This window comes from Blennius ocellaris (assembly GCF_963422515.1).
Source record: "Blennius ocellaris genome assembly, chromosome: 4".
In the NCBI taxonomy this organism is placed as follows: Eukaryota; Metazoa; Chordata; class Actinopteri; order Blenniiformes; family Blenniidae; genus Blennius; species Blennius ocellaris.
Window position 1 is genome coordinate 13,753,988 of NC_137653.1, and position 22,894 is coordinate 13,776,881.

At 40.7% G+C, this 22,894-nt stretch overlaps 1 protein-coding gene across 3 annotated transcripts; it reads right to left on the bottom strand.

Moving 5' to 3' along the window:
• Positions 1-293: 293 nt before the first annotated feature.
• erbb3a (erb-b2 receptor tyrosine kinase 3a) lies at positions 294-21,129 on the bottom strand. 3 transcript variants are annotated; one of them, XM_080495741.1, is made up of 29 exons: positions 20,786-21,129; positions 13,424-13,581; positions 13,048-13,234; positions 12,545-12,670; positions 10,805-10,870; positions 10,392-10,510; positions 10,066-10,207; positions 9,767-9,880; positions 8,733-8,850; positions 8,540-8,613; positions 8,333-8,423; positions 8,114-8,131; positions 7,453-7,670; positions 7,245-7,377; positions 6,882-6,975; positions 6,524-6,678; positions 5,878-5,931; positions 5,646-5,787; positions 5,454-5,567; positions 5,253-5,351; positions 4,933-5,118; positions 4,640-4,795; positions 4,447-4,522; positions 4,184-4,330; positions 3,137-3,234; positions 2,814-2,990; positions 2,652-2,720; positions 2,250-2,511; positions 294-1,890 (listed from the first exon to the last, which is right to left on the bottom strand). In XM_080495741.1, the coding sequence occupies exons 1-29, from the start codon at positions 20,871-20,873 to the stop codon at positions 1,121-1,123; spliced, it is 4,251 nt and encodes a 1,416-aa protein (XP_080351867.1). In that variant the 5' UTR covers positions 20,874-21,129; the 3' UTR covers positions 294-1,120. The 3 variants fall into 3 exon arrangements, with proteins under 3 accessions (XP_080351867.1, XP_080351869.1, XP_080351868.1); XM_080495743.1 differs by lacking the exon at positions 20,786-21,129 and adding an exon at positions 20,245-20,259; XM_080495742.1 differs by lacking the exon at positions 8,114-8,131.
• Positions 21,130-22,894: the final 1,765 nt, after the last annotated feature.

Genomic DNA, 22,894 nt, shown 5'->3' on the forward strand with positions numbered 1-22,894 from the left:
TAACCCGCATCGTCAGAATAGTGCCTGAGTGATGCTCTGCAGTGGGGCAGGGGCAGAAACGATTGACTTCCATGGTTGGCCGCTGATCAGATGATGGTTAGCAGCAGTGTGAAGAGCAGAAACAGGGAAGGTCAACCTAGTTCAGTCATGCCACAATACCCCGTGAGGAGAAACACGGCCACAAGAACAGAAGGAAGAAATTTGTGTTGACAGTTCTGCAAAAATGAACAAACAAGATGCAGAGTTTAGGACTATTTCCCTTTACTTGTGACGTGATTAGAATCAGGGTGAGCAATCAGTGTGAAACATCCCACAGGCCAGTGCAATACAGACTTTTAGACCAATTTACGATAATGTTTTAAGATGATAACCCTAACCCTTATAAAGGACAAAAGCTTGAATTAATCAGACATGTTGCTCTCAGTCCATTTCCTTTCAATAGCTTTAGAAACATAATACATGCATTTCATATGACGAAGGACAAAGATTAGGATCGGTCCAGTCAGTAGATACATCAATGTACCATTCATGTTGTAATGCGAAAACACTTATGATCAGCAGCTGAATCTTACGTAAAACAAGGGATGCTGCTACAGGCAAAACGGTAATGAATACTCTAATAACCTATGCATTTCACTAGAAATGAACAAACATTTTGAGTGAAATATGGATGGAAAAGAAAGAAGTTTTATTTTAATGCAACATTGGAAAACATTTCCCAGGCCATTTCATTGTCAACATATACCAAGTTTAAACGAAAAGTAAGCTTCATAGTAGCAATTAAAATTTTCCCCCAAGAAATTATCTAGAAAATATGTTACATGTATCAATATTAAAAAGTCACAAAACATACAAATATAAATCCAAAAGAGCTGCATTTCTTCTTAAAACATGTTTTGTTCATTTAAAATGTAAACTGAGGAATGATAGCTTGTCATCTCTTATTTCCTGCTATAAATTGGGGGAAATGCCCCAATCATAGGCCAAAATATTAAATGTGAGCCTATAAAAAATGACAAATTCCTTAAAAACATTTCAACATTGTCATATAGGCTCCATTAATAACTGGCCTTTTATTTCAGGTCCTTCATGATTGTGTCTTTAAGGTATAAAAAGTTCTTCATGTTGGCACTGCTTTGGCATCCAGGAACATCTTGCTGTGCCAGTAACCTGGATTGTCAAATGATCTGTCACCAGCATCAGGTTTCCCAACTCCAGCTCGCACTTTTACGTGGGGGTCAATCCCAGGCTGATGTGCCTCGGTGGCCCCCATGGCTCTCTCCCACTGCATGTTCTGGTAAACCGCTGGATCTTCAGGCAGCTGCGCCGCAAAATAGTCCATGTCCTCATACTCGTATGCCTCCCCCTCCTCTTCCCCCTGTATCTTCAGCTCCCTCTGGTCTCGAAGAGCTTGGCGCAGCTTCGGTTGTCTGTTGGTGTAATGATAATTACTGTCCTCCACATATTCATCCTCCTCGACCTGTTCCCCCGTCCATCTCATCTTTGAGGACATTGGCGGAGGAGGAGGATCATGTGCTGGAGGGCTTTCCTCTCTTTCATTGCCTCTGATGTCCATGTATTCATATTCGACATCATTGGATCCCTGTTGCTCCGAATCAGAGTTGTCTTTGCTCCTTGTGAGCCCTCCCCGGACCTCCACAGACAATGTGGTATCCCATGAGCTGGCTGTCGTTTGGGACGAGACAGAGGAAGTCCGTTTCTTGTTTGGCTTCAGGCCGTAGCTGTTTTGTCTGGTGTGTAACATCGGCGTTACACAGGTCCGCTTGTTCATATACTCGTATTCTTCATCATCTGGATCGTCCAGGAGGCTGGAGGAACGAGACTTGCCTATCCTGCCAGATGCAGCGCGGGATGCATGAAGTAGAGTTTCTGGGGAACAAAAAATAAAAAAGAGCTATAAAAGCAACGTAGGAACAAATAGGAAAACAAACAATTTTCTGTTTGTTTGTTTGTTGGTTTGTTTTGAGAGGTAATGATTGTTGCTTGTCGGCACATTTCCACAATAACTACACAAAACGTCTAGCCTCGTTTTGTTTTGTTTTTTGATGGAAGAGTGTATGATGGGACCAGGAAGAAGTTATTTAATTATGGACGTGTTCAAAACTATGGAATGAATTCACAAATTAATTTGAATTTTTTTTATCAACATTGTCACTTTTTCCACTGAACAACACACGTACTCATATGTTCAATAGCAAGCAATAACTGCAAGTGCTGTGGAAAATTACCTCTCTCTGGACTGCCCCCAGGGAGCACATATCCGTTCTGGTCTTCTTCTTCTATCTCTGGTGAAGGAGTCTCTGGGGGCCCCCCTGACAGACTGTCCCTCTGTGATACATAAGCACTGTCCTCTCGATGACGTCTTCGTTTTAGGCTCCCAGCCAAAGATAAGTCCTCACTCAGTTCAAGCTCTCCGGCAGTGCCGCAGCCCTCTGAGCTCTCAGATATAGTGCGAGCGGAGTCTAGCCGAGAACGCGACTGCCACGCCATCTATACATGGTGGAACAAACAGCGGAGAACCGTGGACAACATGTTTGGATTAAATCTCAAAAATCGTTGTGATCTCAAAGAAAATATCAAACGATTGACATTTAAAGTAGCTTAATCCTACGACTGGCTATTTTCAGTACCTGTGCTGTGTTTTCAACTCCAGGGGTCATGGGAAGATAACCACCACCACTTGATGGATTAGGAACAGCCTTTAAAAACAAAAGAAATAGGGAAAGTCCATAAGAAGAAAATTCTTTCCAGACAAAAACAGTTTTTATATGAGAAGGTGTACGGTCTCATACCCTGTGGGTGTCCACTCTAGAGAGGCGAGCGAGACTTCTGGACAGGTATTGGGGGGCTGGAGCCATCTTTTCATCCGCCACATCGTCATCCAGTTCAATATCTAAATCATCGAGGTCATCCAGGTGATCCCCACTTCGCTGGGCAACTTCATCCAAGTCCTGTTGGGAACAGTCCTCCTGGCAGACAATAGCAAGATTAGCTTATACAGCTTGTACCCGCCAAATGTACATTCATGATGAGCAGAATATTTCAATTCAGAGTGGAAACAGAACAAAACCACGGCTGGTGTTGAATGGTACTGTTAGAGCAGGGCTTGTCTTACTTTGATCACCAGGTATCGAGGTGGGTCTCTGGCCATTCTGGTGAATTCACTGGCCAGCTCCTTAAAAGTTGGACGGACGTTCTCGTCTATCATCCAACCTGAACAATAAAGAACAAAAGACATAGTTTACCCACAAAAATCGGTGGAGCTATAAGTATATGCATGACAGATACATTTAAATGGAGATACACATAACCAACACTATTAAACACACACCCAAATGCAAATGTAACCATGTTAAATTGCTATTAAGAGGATGATTGCCAATCTGATAGTACAGATTCTTAGTGTGCTTAAATCTAAATCTCTTGGATGTCAGAAATAATGCTAAAAAAATTCTGAATAACTGATTTTTGATTTAAGATAGGAAATCTTGGTACATTTCTCAAATAACAATACTTGTACATTTATTTGTACACAAATTAAAACATTTTGCTACTCACATTTGCACTCCTGTACTTTTGGCTTATCTGAGACCAAATTTGTGATTTCAATTTGTCAACTGTATTAACATATAGCAAACTTTCAACATCAAGACCAATTTCAAATAAAATGGATGGGACAATAACAAAAAGAAAGAAGATTTTTCAGATCCATCAGGACGTTACAACTGATATAATCAGAAAGATTTAACCACAGACGGAAGCTGAATGAGATATCTGTGATAGAGGCAACTATTTTTTTTATGTAAGAGGAGGAAGACTATCCCACACATGGCATTGTTTATGAAGACTTACTTAAGTTTTCACTCAAATAACAAGAACAGATTTGAAGTGCTCATTTTACCTTAAAACTTCTACTGTGTGCATACTTAATAGCACTGAATATATAAGATAATGATAATCGTGAACATCTGTGGCATTTACCATCTGAAAGTCATGAATATTCTTTAAAAGTGTCATTTCAATACTTCTATCTATTGCTGACTATTGTAACGCTGAGCTGAAGTGCGTTGCCATCTTTTGAAACATTACTCATGAGCATCTAAAGTAAATTGCCAGGCTACTGCCAGAGCCAGAAGGAACTACTACACAGCGAAATACTCACACTTCACCATCACCATGTAGACATCAATGGTGCAAATCTGAGGCTGGGACAGACGCTCTCCCTTTTCCAGCAAATCAGGAACCTCCTGTGGACGCATGGATGTATACGGCTCGGCCCCGTATGACATAATTTCCCATATTGTCACACCTGAGCAACAGAAAGAAATTAAATGAAGGCAACACCTTAAACTATATATTTGCACAAATGTTGCACTGTGACTTGTCTATTCATAGACAATCAGAATCAACTGCGTTCAAACTCACCGTAACTCCAGACATCACTCTGATGCGTGTATCTGCGAAACAATATACTTTCCAAGGCCATCCACTTGATTGGGGTCTGAGAACAGAATTGAAATGAGTCCTCATTGAATATAAAAATGCAGTCATCATGTGCAAATTGTTAAACACTGTGTTGATCTAGTATAATCTAAATTCATCCACAATCAATACCAACCTTGACCTCATTATTAAAATATTTCTTGTCATCAGGGTAGAGCAGATCTGCAATGCCGTAGTCTGAAATCTGAGCGGTGAAATTATTGTTCAGGAGCACATTTCTTGCAGCCAGGTTCCTATGGACCATCCGGTTCTCTTCCAGGTAGTTCATACCCTGACAGCAGAAGGCGACATACTTCAAGTGTTTGAAATTTCAAGGAAACATTTTCATGCATGTAAAAAAAAAAAAAGGAAAAAGAAAAGAGGTTTGTCTGGAAACAGAGAGTGAAAATAATCATGTTGGCTCTTTACCTTGGCAATTTGAACACACCAGTTGAGCATCCTCTGTGGGCCAAGCTTGTTATTGTACTTCTTGACGTGCTCGAGCAACGATCCATGATTGCTGAGTTGGGTTACGAGCTGCAGGCTTTCACCAGGACAGACACCCAGCGTCCGCATCACGTTGATGTGATTCAACGACCCTATTGTCATCATGTGCTGTGGGGTTAAATTATTGTGGAATTAATTTAGTGTCAACCCTGCACATTTGATATTTTGAGTTTCAAATACTTGTTTATCCGACCACTTGAAAAGCAATCGAGCAACACATGTTTTGAGTCGCGTTTTCTTACATCTGTCAGCTCACAAAAAGTCTGTCGACCAGTGCGATCATGTATTGTTTTTATCGCCACGGGAAGTTTCACTGTATCTCCTTCAGGAGTCCAAGCACCCTGTGAATTACAAACACCGGGGAGATAGAGTGATAATTTAGTAAATGTAAATCAATTATGCAAGAGGAGGGCTGTGAAGGAAGTCATCACATCGAAAAATACCTTATGGACCGTTCCAAACACTCCATTTCCCAGCATCTTTATTTTACGCAACTCTGACGGCTTCAAGATCCGAACATGGACTTTAGAACCCTTCTCTTCCAGTGGCTCAAAACTCTGTTGGAACAGTACAGAAGTGTTGGAAAAGACAGACACTAAAGCACACTAACAGTTGAAATATGGACCCAGACTTACCGCTCCACTCTCCATGTATCTCCTCATAGCTCGTTTACGACGAATGGCCAGACCTCTGCGGTACAGAACAGTCAGGACGAAGATGGAGAACGAGCCGAAGATGAGGGCGATCACTCCCAGTACAATGGCTGTAGTCGCTTGCCTAATGATGGGAGATGAAAGGTGTCTGTGTTTAATGTTGTTTCAAAATGCTTAAATCTTCAAAACAGGTGCCAGACTGGCAGAAACGTACCCAGAGATGTACCGGGAAGAACCAAAGCAGTCATCAATTCCTGGACCTGTGCAGCTGAACACAGAACACACAAAGTGTTTTTGTATATCAAATGCAACTCCAAGTGTAAAGTCAATGTAGCAATGAACAGAGTAAAGTATTTCATGATGGCTGCTCCATGAGTTAATAATCTGTATATTTTGCATTACTGACCAATATATGATTGTTAATGTTCACAGCTGTGCAACACACCTTAGCAGCACAGTCTTACATGTTTTCTACATCAGAGATCATAATGCTTCGAAGGTTCCTCAGAGCTGCTCCGCTACATTCCTGCCTCCGCAGTTAATGTTTGGAACATCGATGTTTCAGCTGCTCTCTCCTCTGTATCCAGTTGTTATGCCATCCCCTCGGAACATGTAATGCTACGCACGACTAGCTGGTTGGCCAGGAACCACCGGTCCACGCCAAGCAAAAACCTCCCGCGATTCCTTCGTAATGTAAGTGGTTAACGGCACTCTACCCTATTAAGCACAGACATGATGTCTGATCTGACAGGACAACACAATGATACTTCTGCCGGAGTTCATAAGCCAAAATGGGTAATGAGGTAAATCCAGAGGAAAACATGTATGTGCTTGACATCAGTTTTCTACTTTTTGCTCACCTTTTGGTGCAGTTGATGTGGCATGGTTCACATTGGCCCTTCTTATTGGGGTATTTAAAGATGACTCCCTCCCCTCCCATTACACCCTCGGGACATGAGGAGACGCAGTGTGGACCATCCTGCTGGTTGGCACATGCTACACAGTGACCTGCTCCCTGGAGAGTAAAATCGACAATTTAGCTGATGGACAATGAATAAAACAACCAACAATGATTCAAGGTTTCAAATCAACATGCATCATGGTAAAAAGTCATGTCGATGACACATGGTAACAGCAGCTCACCTACACACTGCATTATTGTAGTCTTGGCATGACAGTTTGGAAAAAAAAGATAATTACACAAGGGAATATTCTTACCGGGCCTGTGCAAGTCTTCATCCCCTCCTGGATCTTACACTCAGGATGACAGGGCATACACTCCCCTGACTCAGTTGCAAACTCCCTCTTGTCCCTAAAATTCAGAGTTAGGAAGTTAATTCTTCATCAGAATTCTTCAGTAAACACACACACACACACACACACACACACACACACACACACACACACACACACACACACACACACGCGCACACGCGCACACGCGCGCACGCGCGCACGCACGCACGCACGCACGCACGCACGCACGCACACACACACACACACACACGCACACAATAGCTGTGTAGCAGACATGGCTCTTATCATGAATAACACGATGTATGTTTATCGATGAAGACTGACCCAGACAGGAACATGCAGTCCGACACGCACGCCCCTCCCCTGCTGTACTTCTCACAGGAAACGCACTGATGTGGTCCAGGACCCCAGCAGCCATCGGAGGAGCACAGGGGGTCGCACACATGGCCCTCACCAACTACACACAACAAACTAGGAATTATTTCCACGCTTAGTTTTGCCATCAACAATGTTAATATAGTGTTCCACTTACCACATTCTTCAAAGGGTCGATTTTCTCTGACATCGATGTGCTTCTGGCGTTTCTGCGGTCGGGAGCTGGTGCCTAAGATACGGGTCCAGTTGACAGTGTCATGGAAGCAGAGGTTCTTGTTTCCTGTGATGTACACGCCTCCATCGTTTATCTTTTGCAGCGAGCGTAAACCCAAGGAGGTGAGAGATTTGATCCTCATCACCAGCAGAGAGTAGCCCCTAAAACCGCAAGAATAAAATAAATGTTAAAAACTAAAAAGCATCAACAATTGAATACATTTAATTTATTTTAAAATGAAGTGATTGTGAACACAAACCAACTTTGCTACTGTTTTTGGGCGTTATCTTTTGAGAATTGCACCAAATAGCACAACTTGTGGAACAAGTGTGACTATATTAACCCAGTTATTTTAGTATAAAATATCTCAGCTAAATTTCAACTATATATAAGCAATTACTAATCATTACATTTTGAGTCAGAACCATTTGTTCCCATAAAGTACAACCAGAAACACCAATTCCACCAAATCACCCCCCTTTCCAAAAGCATGCAAGATTATTATTGAGATTTGTTAAATAAAATGTACCCACCACCAACCATTTTAAATGAAAAGGATGCCCAGGACAAGATAGACTATGAACACATGAAATGTAAACCGTACCTTTTAGAGCTCACGCCTCTAAACAAAGTGTCATTGACATATCATAAAGAAATAAAGAGATACAAGAAAAAAAAAAACAATCAGATAAATGCCACAAAATGTTTTAGTTTACAAAAAGAGTTCATGACACAACAACATAACAACAACGTCATCTTGGTCAACTGGAAAAACACTAGCAAGAAACAAAGGGGAGACAGAAAAACAACAACAAATGCTCACCTGTAAAGTGTTCTGCCTTGAATTGTTTGGAGGTTGGAGAAGACTGACAGGTCTGACATGTTTTTAGGCCAAGACTGGATACTGAGGATGTCTGAAAATGGAGACGCTGCATTTCAGTCGTTTGAGTGTGAACACAGTGAGGTGACATTAAGAAATTAAAGTAATTGAATGACACTTCAACTGTAGCTCCCAAACACACTCACTCACCTGTGATTTCTCGCACAGTGTTGAAGATTTTTAATTTTTCTGGATCGAGAGGTGGAATGCCGTTGTAAGAATCACTTTGTGGGGGGAAAAAGAGATATTCGTAAAGGCTTGCACCAAGAGGAAAATATAACTCATAAGCCTTTTATATACCGGTATGTTGTTAAAACTAAGAGTATTTGTAAAACTTGTTTACCCCTCAATCCCCGTCACCAGGAAGTGCAGATTGCCCTGGATCTTCGTGCAATTTATGAAGCTGTCGATGTTATTTGCGTCAACAGTTTGCCTGTTTTGACTGCCTGTGCCACGGCAATCTTGGAAGAAGAAAGAAAAAAAAGGAACAAAAAGGTTGACAAACTTGATAAAGCTGTAAGAAAACAACAAATTGAACCAATAAATTGAAGTGAAAAACACTTCCAGTACTCAGATATTTTAGCTAAATACCACATTAAACATCTACATGAGTTAAAATCTATGTAGTTGTTTTTTGTTTTTGTTTTAGTGCTATATTAGCTATACTACTGACCCAGTTGTCTTTTATTAATTACTACCACTATATTTTATATAGAGTACATGTATCCAAGTGCCAAAGAGAGACAGACAACCACTTCCCAACTTGTACTCATTTTATATGCAGAAAATCACATAGCAGACACTTCTTTTTGGCAGTGGGGGGACACAAGGAGAATATAAGCAAACTCCACATAGAATAGTTCCCATTTTTTTTTTTTTCACCATGAGGTAAGCTTGCAAAACAATATACTGTCGGACTCAACATGTAATCAACAAATTAATTTGTCAATCTCCACAAAATAATGATGGAAGAGGGAATCTCTTTATTCCCGTTATTTCAAGTGGATAGATTTGACTGTTGAGCTGAAGTATTTCCGTTGTCAGCCCGCAGTATGATGATTTATGTTCACTGAATCCTGTATGTTTTCCTGTTATGTTTATTTCCGCTCTACTTATTGTTCTCTGATCCCAACAAGTCATGTTGATGTTCATCCCGTCTGAACCGGGTCCTGCTGTTAAAAGGGAGTTTCCCTCCTTGTGATTGAGGGTGTAGGATTTGCTGATTTCCTCTACTTTTTATGATCATTTTAAAAGCCATGAGACAGCTGTGACACAATTGTAATAAAACAGAATTCAATTAAGCATCAGAAAAACAAAAACAAATCTGAATGCAGTTTTTAATGACGAAACATGTGAAGATTAAACAGGCTGAAATACCTTTTGGGCAGAGGCCTCTACAGTGCTCACATATCTTCACTCCGTTCTTCTCCACCTCTGTTTTATCAGGTGGGCAGCTGCTCACACACGAGCTGCCGTCCACCAAAAAGTTAGCTTTAAATCAAAACGAAAACAAAGTGAATGAGTATAATGCAGCATGCCAGTGTCTTGATCTGTGGAACAGCTTCACGAAAAGCAAAGATTACACGGTGTATTCACACAGAGCAGGGCAGCAACAGTAGACGTCCTCTGTGTCTGTATGAAAATGTGTATTTGAGGGAGCATGTGTGGACACTCACTTGGGCATTGGGCCACACAAATAGAGCCATACTGGTACTTGGCGTTGGGGTTGGGCTCCATTTTGAAGGCATGTTTGTTGTAAATTAGAGGCTGGGGACACTGCGCCAGACAAGAGCCCGAGTTGTTGAACTTCCTGCAGGCCTGTCAAAAAGAAAGCAAAGCACATTGAAATTGCAAAAACCAACCCACGAATGTTTGCTGTCTGTATGAGTATAGTCCAATGAGCTGATAAGCACAAAGATACAAAATATATATATTTTAAGTAGGCTTCTTTTCTTTCGAAGAATGTCAGAATGTACAAGTCAAACTGAAGCTTCAGACTCACAAAGCAGTCAGTATCCAGGGTTCCAGTGCAGCCTCCAGCACACTCACTATGACAACACTCGCTTGGGTTTCTCCCAAAGCATCGGCCATTACACTGAGGGGCGCACACCGTCTTCGTCACTGGAAAATAGTTTAATTCACTTAGCAATCGGTTGCAGCAGGGGAAAAAGACTTATGTTAGTTGTACAAAAAAAAATTAAAAATGATCACAATAATTACAATAATGTTTTATTCAATGTGTCACTAAAAAATTGTGTTGCAAATCGACACATGTCGCACAACCCATGACTCATCTCTGAGGCATCTTTGAGGCACCTCGGGGCAAACGCAGCATTACTGAACTGAGCTGATGTGGGGTAAATAAAGAGATTAAAGTTAAAAAGATTTTTTTAGAAGTTTTTTAATGTCACTCACAGATCTGGCATGCGGTACTTCCTGGACCCCAGCATTGCAATTCTCCACACGCTTTGTCACAAGGCACTGAGGGAGTGAAGATCAATGATGGTATCATTGCACTTTAAACATTCAGAATCACGGGTTAGGTTCAACTTCTTTTCAAGCTCTGGATCAAACTTAAGCATAAAAATCTGCAGAGAAAGTGTTCGGATCATCTATGTTTTATTTGCTGCAGTTGTACAAGTATTGACTGTTTACATTCATCTTTATTTTCCCAGGAAGATCCATTGAGACAAAATCTATTTTTCAAGGTAGATCAGAGTTATTGAAGTGATCTGTGGAAGAGGTAAAAAGACTAAATCCACAGTCTTTTGTGTCTAAACGCCGTCTAATGATTGGCCCAAGTTAATTATTAATCCATCCTCACACTAATCGACCGCCATCTAAGTTGCATGCACAGTGTCGGTAGAAACTTGTGGTTTAGTGTCTTGCCTAATGACAAAGGTCAGGACAAGGAAGGTGGGGTGTGTTGGAAGAGGAACAACTTTGACAAGTGAATCACAGTCCGGTGAGGTCTTAGAGTTGGAGAAAACAAATGCCATTCCTTCGTCACAGTGAGCTGTACCAGACATTTATACACTAACAAGATACATCTAAATGTACAAAATAAGACGTTAAAGCTTGTAACAGTTTTTGAAGTCTTGTTGAACTTGTTCGTTCACTTTGTGGGCTTGTGCGCTCAGTGGTTTTGTATACAATATCACCCATCTACATCAACACAATGGTCTCAGAGGAGATTTTTGGTGATTTGGCCTGCAGCTTTGATGAGATGTGCTGAACTGATTGAAATAGAACTAAAGACACAAAACTGGCCCTTGCACTTTCTCTCTATTGAGCAGCTTGGGGAATAACATGTTATGGAGTAAGGTGTGACTATAACGTCACTCCTTTTTGTCCCTAACAGTTAAGTAACTGCGCGCTCTTATGACATTAATAACACATTTCTAACGACTGGAGCAGCAATAGAGAAGTCACAGTCGCTGTCGCTTTCGCATTAGTGAAGCCTCCACAACACCTGTGACTTATATGTGTCTCTGAATGAAGTTTGGTTTAACTTATTATCCACTGCCTGCTGCAGTCAGCATTCTCAGTTTATAAATAGTACTTATTTTCAAATGGTGAAGAAGAGGCGTTATTGTCACGACTGCTGAGAATAGTAACCTTGTAACCCACATAGCTGGAGTGAGTTTAAAATTGCCAGGCTTCACTAATAACTGATTAACTCAAAGACACCAAAACAACACATGCGCCACTCCTTTGCTTCCAGCTAAGTTCAGCTGAACCTAATGAGTAAATCAGTTATTACACTGACCTTCACAGTGCTAACAGCTCAGGTAACATGTAGGCCAACAGCAATGTAACTGTGTGCACAATGTTAGGACATCCTACTAGGATCCAAGAAAGACAATCAATTTTGGGGGGGGAGTAATTCCAGTACTTTTAAAAAGTATATTTATTCACTACAAATGGTCAGTCACCTGCACACTTGTCATGAAGTTTCCTTCACCAAAGAATTAACATAATGAGCTCTTTCAATCTCTCTGTTTAAGCATGAAGCAAAATACACAAGAGAATATGTGCAAAGATGCACTCATTTAAAATGTGTTCACCTTGGGATTGCTCGGATTTATTTGCAGGCATAATGCAATGTCATTAAGGTTGATATTGAGTTATTAAGACATCTTCCTTTGCACTCACTTTCAGGCCCGTTGTCTACCATCACAATCGGGGCTGTTTCATCCTTCACGATGTCCAGCCAATTCACCTGCGGGGCGTAGCTCAGGTACTTATTCTGGATAATCTTGACCCCTCCCTCCAGTATCTCTGTGGATGGCAAACATGCATTTAAATGGGGAGGGACAGTTAGCAGCACGAGCCCAAACAGGCCCATGACTCATCCCGTCAGTCCTCGCCATTTCGCTGTTTACTACACCGCATACAAACAGGCGTCTAATGTGCCATATCTCAGGTTACACTGGCAGTTGAGCGGTTGAGACATTCCAGGGACTTCACATCAGTGCGAGTACACACGACGCGGCGCTCCGACGACCAGTATTTCTGAAGGAGTGGCCGCGGTGTGTGGGTGTGGGATATTCAACAGTAACAAGTGTCGCATCCAACCTTGAGTGCTTATCTACTCCGCAGCTGCCTCCCACACTTTAAACAAACTCCACGCTCTAACTGAACGACTTACTGCGTACCTGTCAGGTGTGTCAGGCCCAGCTCCTGTAATCCATACTGTCCCTCTGTGTGATAGTTGACCATCACAGCCAAGGCGAATTGGTCTTCGTACAGCGTAGAGCCTCTGATGACCCGCAAGTTGTCAAGCGGGAGGCGACTGAACTCGTTGACAGCAAACAGGATGTAGCCTGTCACCTCCTTGATAGACTGCAGGGATTAAAATCACAGTAGAATCAACACGAATGTTTGTTTTTTGTTTGTGATAGCGACCATATCATGTGAATTCACAACTTTGTTGAAACTGGTTGGCAGTTCTTAGTAACACATTATATTTTTAATATAAATATTGGTAACTCACTTGCTGCGGCTGCATTACTGAAATATTCACAGGCTCACCTGCAAGAAGCTGAAGTCTCTGGTGCGTGTCATCATGGTGATCTCAAGGTTTCCCATCACAATGTCACAACCCGTGTACAGCTTCTTCATCAGGTTGTACTGAATCTCTGAACTTCCAGTTGTGCTCAGAGAGTTCTTGGTACCAGAGCAAACAACCACTGCAAAAAAATGGAAAAGCAGGTTCGTGTTAGTGTCTTTCTTTCCACTGCATCGGATTTGTGAAAACTAACAGTCAAGGACCTCAGATGGAAAACCAGGCCAGTAACGGTGTTTCAAGAGCTTTACCAGTACACTACATGGTCACCATATTTCATTGATATAAAAACTGAATTAGATAAGAAAGAAAAAGCATTTATTGTTAATTTGTTGAGACCAAAGTAATTTTTTTTATAATAATTAAGAAAAAAATCTAAAATATGTTTTTATTAGTGTGGTTACTGTAGTGAAAGATGGCAACGTTTTGATTTAATTTTATTTTCATGTCATTCGTGTTCTGATATCTGTTGGGAAACAAATATCTGAACAAAAACTGCTGCACTTGTGCACCCAGCCACCATGCTTTAGAAAAATGAAATTCTGACCCACGTATGCATATTCATTTTGGGTAAAGTAGTGTGTATCTGCAGTATTTGGGTTAAATGCTACCAAAAAAAAAAGATACACTGATAATTGTACTCAAAATTGTAATGTATTATTAGTGAGCAAACATCGTAAGTCTCTACAAAGACTACATGTGTGTTACTGTGTTGGGATCACTGAGTATGAATGATTGTACTGTAACTGTGTGATACAAGCTGAGGATTGTGTTCGAGGCATGTCCTTCCCACCAATAAACATACAAGGGCTTGTTTATGGTCTGTGGGAGTACAGCCATTCAGTGTCACTTCGAGGGCTGCTTTGCTATTCAAATGCCAGACAGCAGAGGAACAGCAGAGTGAAAACAGGACAAAGAATTGAACATGAATGTCGACTACATTATGAACATTTTAATATCATCTGAAAATCTGGTATTGTTGCAAGTGTCTGTGCTACACTGTCTACGTATCTTTGTTGTGATGCTGATTGATGCCTGCATGTTCAGGCCTCTTCAGTTATTTTAAAAAACAGTATTTCAATCTAATTCATCACTTTAAAGATGGAAACTTTGAACTGGACAGTAAACAGAAAACATGCACATTAACCCCTGACTGTCTCTTTTACTGAGCCATCCATCTACTTGTGAACCACCCAACACTTTTAATAGCTACAACATTTTTTTTATCTGATTAAAGTTGATTACTGTGTTACCATCTATTCCCAAAATGTAATTTACAACCCTATTCAATTTTAATGATGGCAGGCAAAGTAAAACTATTCTTTAAAACATCTATTTAATTCTCATGTTTAAAGAATTATAGATTACTGGATCTACTGACCCTGATTGCATTCCTGTACTTCCCCTCCACCCTCAGGCATTTTTATTTTGATCCACTTTGAATGACAAGCATGATCAGTGAGGTTGTAACAAGTTATGTACACATTTGTGGGCTTTCAACACGTGCCCACTTTTATTGAAAGTGTCAGCATCTGTGATATTGGCTTTAGTTTTACTTGCTATCAGATTGGCAAGAAAATTTGTCAGTTTTCCCAAACTCAAAATATTCATTTATGTTTACAGGACTGTTGCATTGTGGTAACATTGTACATGGTTCTTTCTGGGTAAAAAACTATAATATGAAATATAGTGGGGAAGAAACATCATGGTTAGTAAGATGGCAGTTCCATGTCGAGACAATTTACTGCCTATATTTGGCAGTAAATTGCTGTCAACAGTGGAGCTCAACAGTAAAACCCAAGTGTAAATATTCACAGATTTACCTCTATGAACACCAATGATTCTGTTGACCTGTATTAATCACTCACCAGCCACGTCATTAGATACCTTGTACAGTGTGATCCACTACATTCATTTAGCTTAACTATTAAATACCTTAGCTTAGATATTAGGAGTTGTTTCAACTATTATCCCTTTGTCATGAATGTTAATGTGTTGCCCAACATGCAGTTATGATTAACACCACCTTGAAACACAATTTTGTGAAATGCAAATACGATAAAATTGAACCTGTCTGGTTAGCTTACATGTGCCGTAATGTACCTAATAAAGCAGCTTGTCAGTGTGGAGAGACAGGTTGGATGAAAACAGGATTATTGTCTTTGTAATTAGTGTACTACACAGTACCTAACAGCATACTCAACAACATGTTTCCAGTCCACCAATGCACATGTAGATAAAGGTCCTGGGATTTTTCAGGAAATCATTGCAACATCATCCTCCACAGGTGAACGGGACTTTTTGGTCCACTCGTCATTGATGCCTTATTTATTGAGACAGGGGCAGTGTCGGGGCTGGAGCATGCGGGAGTGAACACAGGAAGTGGAGTCCGCAATGACCACACTGCCTTTTCTCTACTGGGACAATGCAAACCAAAATCACTATTTTAATGAGATTGTTCAAATTTAGAGGCAGATTTAATAGCATTTATGTGAGGATACCCATGAAACCATGGTTTCTGGACCATATATTTATCGTAAAACACTGTATGGGATAGCTGGATGTAAACTTGGATATTACCCGAGAATCATTACTATACGCTATTTTTTGGATAGTTCTTAAAGAGCTGAAATGTTGTAAATTGAGCAGATATATATACCAGAAAAGCCTCTTTATTTTGCTGTGTGACAATTGACCTGTTTGAACAGTCAAAAACACCCCACTGACATCAGTCGCCATCAAAGTCCGAGTTGTGACAGGAGAAGTCAGCCAAAGAACAGGATCAACAAGGTCATAAAAACCTTCTGATTATTAACCTCACAGCTTAGCCACAGTCGGGAGGTCAAAGCACAAAGTGTGTGGGTGTGAGCCCTTTCTTAGTCATGTTCTGGTGATAAGACTCACACTTAGTAGTGCAAGTCTTAAACCTGAGTTCTAGGAAGCTGGTTCCTGGTTGCATTTCTTAAGGTTTGTGTAAATCTCTATGAAATAAAGGTAAATCATCGCACTATCCTCTGAATATATGGAGTCTCTGTGTCTGTGACAATGCTGCAAAGGGCATGCCCTCATTCCGTGAAGTCTTGATAAGGCCAACCTTACTGAATCTCAGGGGACATTGAGTTCACAGGCACTGGCGCTTTGCCAAAAGTAGGCTCGCTCGCTCAAATAAATCAAGGAGAACGACAACAACACGTTATTCTCTGTGACGTTTAACCACGCAGATGTTAGGATCTTTTTTTTCTTTAGTTCCATCGCTTTGAAAATACTGTCACTGCCACAATAAAACAGGTGAAAGGAATCTGTTTATCCTGCCGATGACTCGCTCCAGACACAAATTCTTACTCATAATTGTGACGTCTGTGAATTTCCAGGACAAGCCGAAACCGTTTTTTTCTGCAAAGAAAGTTGGCGCCCGCTTTAGGAACAATATATTCTAATAAACACAATTACATCTCTGAGGTAATACTGAAATATTTAAATAGACAACCCACTTGTCTGAATGGATAAACATCAGCTACAATATAAGGCATTTTAATTGTGATTTGGTTGAGCAGTGCCTTGGTTCCACAGACTTCACAGATCAGATTACTCATTGTGAGGACTCAATGCTCGTCTGTGAAAACAGTTGTTAAATGTCCTCTGAGGCTGTGAAAGGACTGTTTCTTCAAGTCTGACAGAATAACCCTGATTATGTGAGCAGTGTTTTCTCAGCTTGAGGGGTCCAAACATTTTAACAGAAAATCCAGTGTTACAGACTACGGAGCAAATGAGCTGAAAGGCTTCTGTTCCGTAAAAACGGTCAATTGGTACATTCACACAATGCTTGCAGATTGAGAGAAACAATTTGTGCATTATTCTAAGATCCGAGTTGTTCACATTTGAAGTTAACAAGTGAGAGTGTAGAGCTTCTTTTATAAATAAATGAATCACTTGTTTCTGTGTTCACACAGCATTTGCTGTTTGTCCTTTTTCCACCATTAACTGTAAATTCTACAATACTGCAAATACAAATAACTTCCTTGTTTTGAAGAAACAGCTCATAATTAGGATTTTAGGCTATACCATGAACACTAGACAAACTGAAAAGAACAGCTATTGAATGAGAAGCTCTACTTCACGTGGATGGCGTGGGGTTCTTGGTTTTTGGTTTTTAACTGAAGATTAAAATCTGTTATACGGGAGAATCAATTAGTTGTGATTGGGATGCAGAAAAACTACTTTGTACAATTACGAACTTAGTTTTTCCTAATGCGATTTATCAGTGCAAACATACGTGTTCATATAAACTCTTCAAATATTCAATTGGAAATTAAAAGTACTTTTTGCTCGTGGATAGTAATCATCTCTTACCTAATATGCTTATGAGATTACCGCCTTTGTTCAGTGCAAGGGTCTCACTGGTATCATAAAGAGCTGTGATAATTTCCCTAAATAAGCCTTTAGAAACTTTAGCACAATTAATACCCAGTTAATTGAAATTCTATGCACTAATAAGCAGCTTGGCGTTGAAGCTCTTTATCTACCCCACCTCATTCAAATCCTTGAAGCAGTTTTCTGCTATCAGGTGGAAACATGAGCTGTTGCATACTGTTGGAATGAAGTATTGAGAAACACTAGAAACACCCCAGCAGGTGTTAAATGTTCAACACCTTTTCACAAACTATGTCGAGTATGTGCACAGCAGAAGTGCGTCCCCCGATAGAGAGAGAGAGAGAGAGACAAACTGGATTTTCTACTCGCACGACGGTATGTCAGTGGATGGTATGTCAACCATATAGAAGCTGTTGAGGCAAAAAAAAAAAATCTTGACAGGCTGAGTGGGTTTTCTCTGTCAAAGGACTACCTTCAGTGTTGACAGATGGATGATTTAGAGAGAAAAAAAGGAATGGGGTGTAGAGTTGAGAGTCAATACTTACACTCAGTGACACACGCATGAACACAATGGCTCTATTTTCAAAGAACGCCCAGCAAATGTCGTAGCGCACCAAGACAAGCCTACAGATTTTTTTTTAAATCTGTCGTGACTCAATGTATATCTCTCTTGTTTATCCAGATACAAACTCCTTCCTACTCATTCCAGTCAGTGCGCTCTCACGCTGCACATTAGCTCACTTCACGGAGGTGACATTGTCCCCGGTGTGAAAACGTAACCTAATCCGTGGTGACAACACAAGACCGACCAGCTTTGGTTATTTTTCATTTGTGTGTTACTGACGTTTCAATAAACACACACAAAATAAAGACAGAGAGCAAAGTCCATGGAGGAGGAGATAAACAAGCTCAATAATGCTGCTGAGGCAATGACTGAGGTAAACAGAAACTTGGCACAGGTTGGCCACAGATTATTGCATACCTCAGAAGTGAGCGTGCACGCACGCACGCACGCACGCACGCACGCACGCACGCACGCACGCACACACACACGTAAACATAAAGACAGACACCAGAGAGGATGACTACTTCATTTCACTCGCAGGTTCACGGGCAGAGGCGGAGTACAGATGAACTAGGACTCTTTGTGCTCCAACAGTCTAAGACGACCGCAAGAACCTTTATTGAGCAGACTGAAGGTGACACAGAGGGTTGTTTTACATCACAGTTTGGCAGCAAGAGTGACGGCATATTTTGGTATTTGACGCGAGCTGTTTTGTATGGTCACACCTGTAAAAGTACAGAGTCAATAATCAAAAAGTTGTATCACTCGTTTTGGTTTTGTTTTTAAGATTAAATCCTGAAGCCACATGAAGCAAAAACAAAAGCAACACGTCACATATTTAAAATCTCAGATATTAAAATAGAATGCTCTATCTGACTTGGACTGTTTATTGTGTAGAGATATAGCAAAATGTTCTCATACAACACTTTGGTTTTGAAAATGCACGTGTTGTTTGTCTTCATTAGCATTGTGTAATATATTTGCCTAGAGAGCTTTGTGCTTCACAATATTTTTGTAGTGCAGCACAGACAAAATAAAGACCATTTTCTTTGAAGCTGAACAAAAAGAAGGACACAAAGAACATTGCCAACAGACAACATAACATTGTTCTAATACCTTTTAAAGCATCGCAAAGGTGGATGAGCACATCACACATCAAAGAACACCTCTGAAGTTTATGAGAGACTTTCAGTTTAATTTATTTTAGTGTTGCCAAACTGACCCAACACAAAGAACCGACTGAACAAACATGCCTTTCTGTGACAAGGTGTGCACCAATCGTCTCTCCTTCATGTTTTTCTGACTCACTGCCACTGATTCACCTGTGGCCAGGTGGCAACAACAAGATCACAAGACCAAAGTTCACACAGTCTCCTTAATGTCTGAATCAAAACATCTCACTGCCTCAAAAATCACAACAACATCAACTATGGTGGTATGAAACGGCATTCACTCTCAAAGTAGTTTACTGTAATTGAGTACAGTACTTTCATGCCGCTCTGGATTCAGGAAGAGAGTAAACTCGCCAATACTTTTACACAAGTACATTTTATATGATTTTAATAAAGGACATGTTTGGTTGATTATAGGTAGTTTTATTTTTCTTTCCACATTTCCACATTTTATATATTTAATTATCAACCAATTCCAATAATAAATAATTGACTGATTATTTCTAAGTAAAAATAAATAACCTCTCATCTTACAAGTGTGTTTATTTTATAGCAGTCGCTGTGTAGGTGTATGGTTATATGTATGTATTTTAGTAAGTGGTTGATTTACATTCAATCAAACCATTAAAATGACACCAAGGTAAAATATTACTAATAAAAAGCAGTCAGATTCTATCACCTTTTAAAAGTTCCGTTTACCTTATTTTTACACTGTATACAATTAAGTCAAAAACTGGTTGCAACCTTCAGCTTCAAGGAAATATGGAGGGGAATATAGATTTTAATAATTAAAAAGACAAAACAACAAGTAATAAATGATTTCAGTAAGTATGCCCCGGACTCTGCAGTCATCAAGCAGGCAGCGAAAAGGTCGGGCTGCTCTGTCGCAAAAGCCTTGAAACAATTGAGACAAACATGATAAAGCATACAGAGTCGTGGGAGAGGTGCAGGTGAGTCAGAGCAAACAAGTTGATCGTGTGCGGAACAGGTTCTGGCTCACGGCTCAGGACAGGTGTTGCGCCTATCACAACTTAGACTGCTCCAACTCAGGTGTTCGGGAGACATTTGTCCACTTGCATCGTTAACGTTTCTGGTCAATCATGAGGAAGTGTATGTGTGTGTGTGTGTGTGTGTGTGTGTGTGTGTGTGTGTGTGTGTGTGTGTGTGTGTGTGTGTGTGTGTGTGTGTGTGTGTGTGTGCGTGTGCGTGTGTACGCCCACCTTCTTGCGTGTGAGCGCAGCAGAGTTGAAGAGCACACGGCAGCAGGACGCACAGCACCTGCTGCACCTTCCTCGTGAACACAGTCATCCTCGTGCAAATAACCAGTCCGTTGACGTTTCAAACATACATTTTAGACATATTGAAGAGAAGAAATCAGTCCTTTTTTTGTATCGTCCCAGGTCATCTCCATCCGCGCGACAGTCCCTCCGGAGCAACGTGGTTGGATTAATCCAATTGCGCAGCGTGTTCTTATTCCTTTGCTTTGTTTTGTCTCCACTCATTAAATGTAAATCCAACGTGTGTTTGTGTTTTCTCTACTTGACATTTATCTGAGCCGCCACTTTCCTCGCCGCCCGCTCGGGTGTGAATGAGAAGAAGGAGTCGAGCGCAGTGATTTGGAGCGCAGCGCGCAGCCAATCAGCTGCAGGAGCGCCTGTCGAACGCGCACTGATTTATATGGGAGGACCTTGCTGCCTGCAGCCGCACGGCCGATACCTTGAAAACACCTCTGTTTATACGAGAACAACAATTTTGTTTCAATAAATGTCCATGTTTTTTCCCTGCGCACTGGTTCTCATGTGTTTCCCTCAGCATATTTAATTTGTATGTGCCCTGATGGCTGTGGACGTGTGTGTCTCGTTGGGAACTGTCTCTCCGAGTGTGACCCACGAGCCCAGGTTGAAAAACGCAGTATAAAAAAAATCAAACGAAACCCCATACACACAGGGAGAACATGGAAACACCGCACAGAAATGTGCAGGATTCAAACCTAAAACATTGTTGTTAAGAGCTCCAGTCCTCAGGTATATATCAACGAATTACACTTTATTCATTAAACACTTCTCATGCATGTTCAAGACACTTGAAAGCGCTGAAGCAACAAGACCAAACAAGCATCCACAATGAGACAATCAAGACAAGTATTCATTTGAAAATGTATAATTACCTAATAGTAATTGATACTGACTCTGATTTTGTCCACCCATTCTTGAATCCCAAGAAATGACATTTGAAAAACACTGTATCTGTATTAATCAAATATATATAGCTAATTATGTCTTTCATAATGCTATCAACCAGAGTTACAGTAATTTGAGGACGCATACAGCTATAATGTTAGATAAGTTCTCAGATTCAGATTCATTTATTTGCCATTTGCAGTAAAACCACATTGGAATAAATTTGTAAAAGTCCCCAGTGTGCACAAGACAGGTACAGCCATAAAATAACATTAATTAAAAAGTACATAAATAAAACAGGATAAAAGTACAGAAATAAAACAAAGAGAACAGTGAACAATTGACACTGTGAAATCGATCGACTGAAACAGATTCAATAAAGTGCAAGATCATACATTAAAGTGCTCTGTTTAGGCTGATAACAGCTTGTGGAAAGAAGCTGCTGGCATATCGAGATGTCCTGCATCTCAGCAAACGATATCTTCTGCCAGAAGGAAGAAGCTGGAACAAGGCTTTTCCAGGGTGGCCAGAAGAGTCATTGACGATTCCAAGTGCTCGGTTTAAAAGTCTGGATTTATAAAGAACTTCCAGAACAGGAAGCTCACAGCCCACAGTCCTCATTGCAGAGCGGAGCACCTTGTTTAGAGCTCTCCTCTCTTTGTCTGTGGTGTTACCAAACCACACAGTCACAGAGCCAACAAATAAACTTTCAATGGTGCAGCGATAAAAATTAAGCAGAATCTTAGAGTTTGTGGTAAATTCTCTAAGTCTACGTAGAAAGTAGAGACGCTGACGAGCTTTTTTAACAACCCGGTTAGTGTTTTTGACCCATTTCAGGTCTTTAGAGAGAGTTAAACCGAGAAACGTGCACTCCTCTACAATCTGCACCTGGGAGTTATCAATAATTACAGGTGTGTGAGAACTGTTCCGGCTAAAGTCAAAGACCAGTTCACATGTTTTTGATGCGTTCAGCTGGAGGTTGTTAGCTTTACTCCACTGAACCACATTTTGGATCTCTGCTCTATAAGAGGAATCATCATTATCACTGATGAGACCGATGATGGTGGTGTCATCAGCATATTTGATTATCAAGTTAGAGTCAGAGGAAGATACACAGTCGTGAGTGTACAATGTAAAAAGCAAAGGACT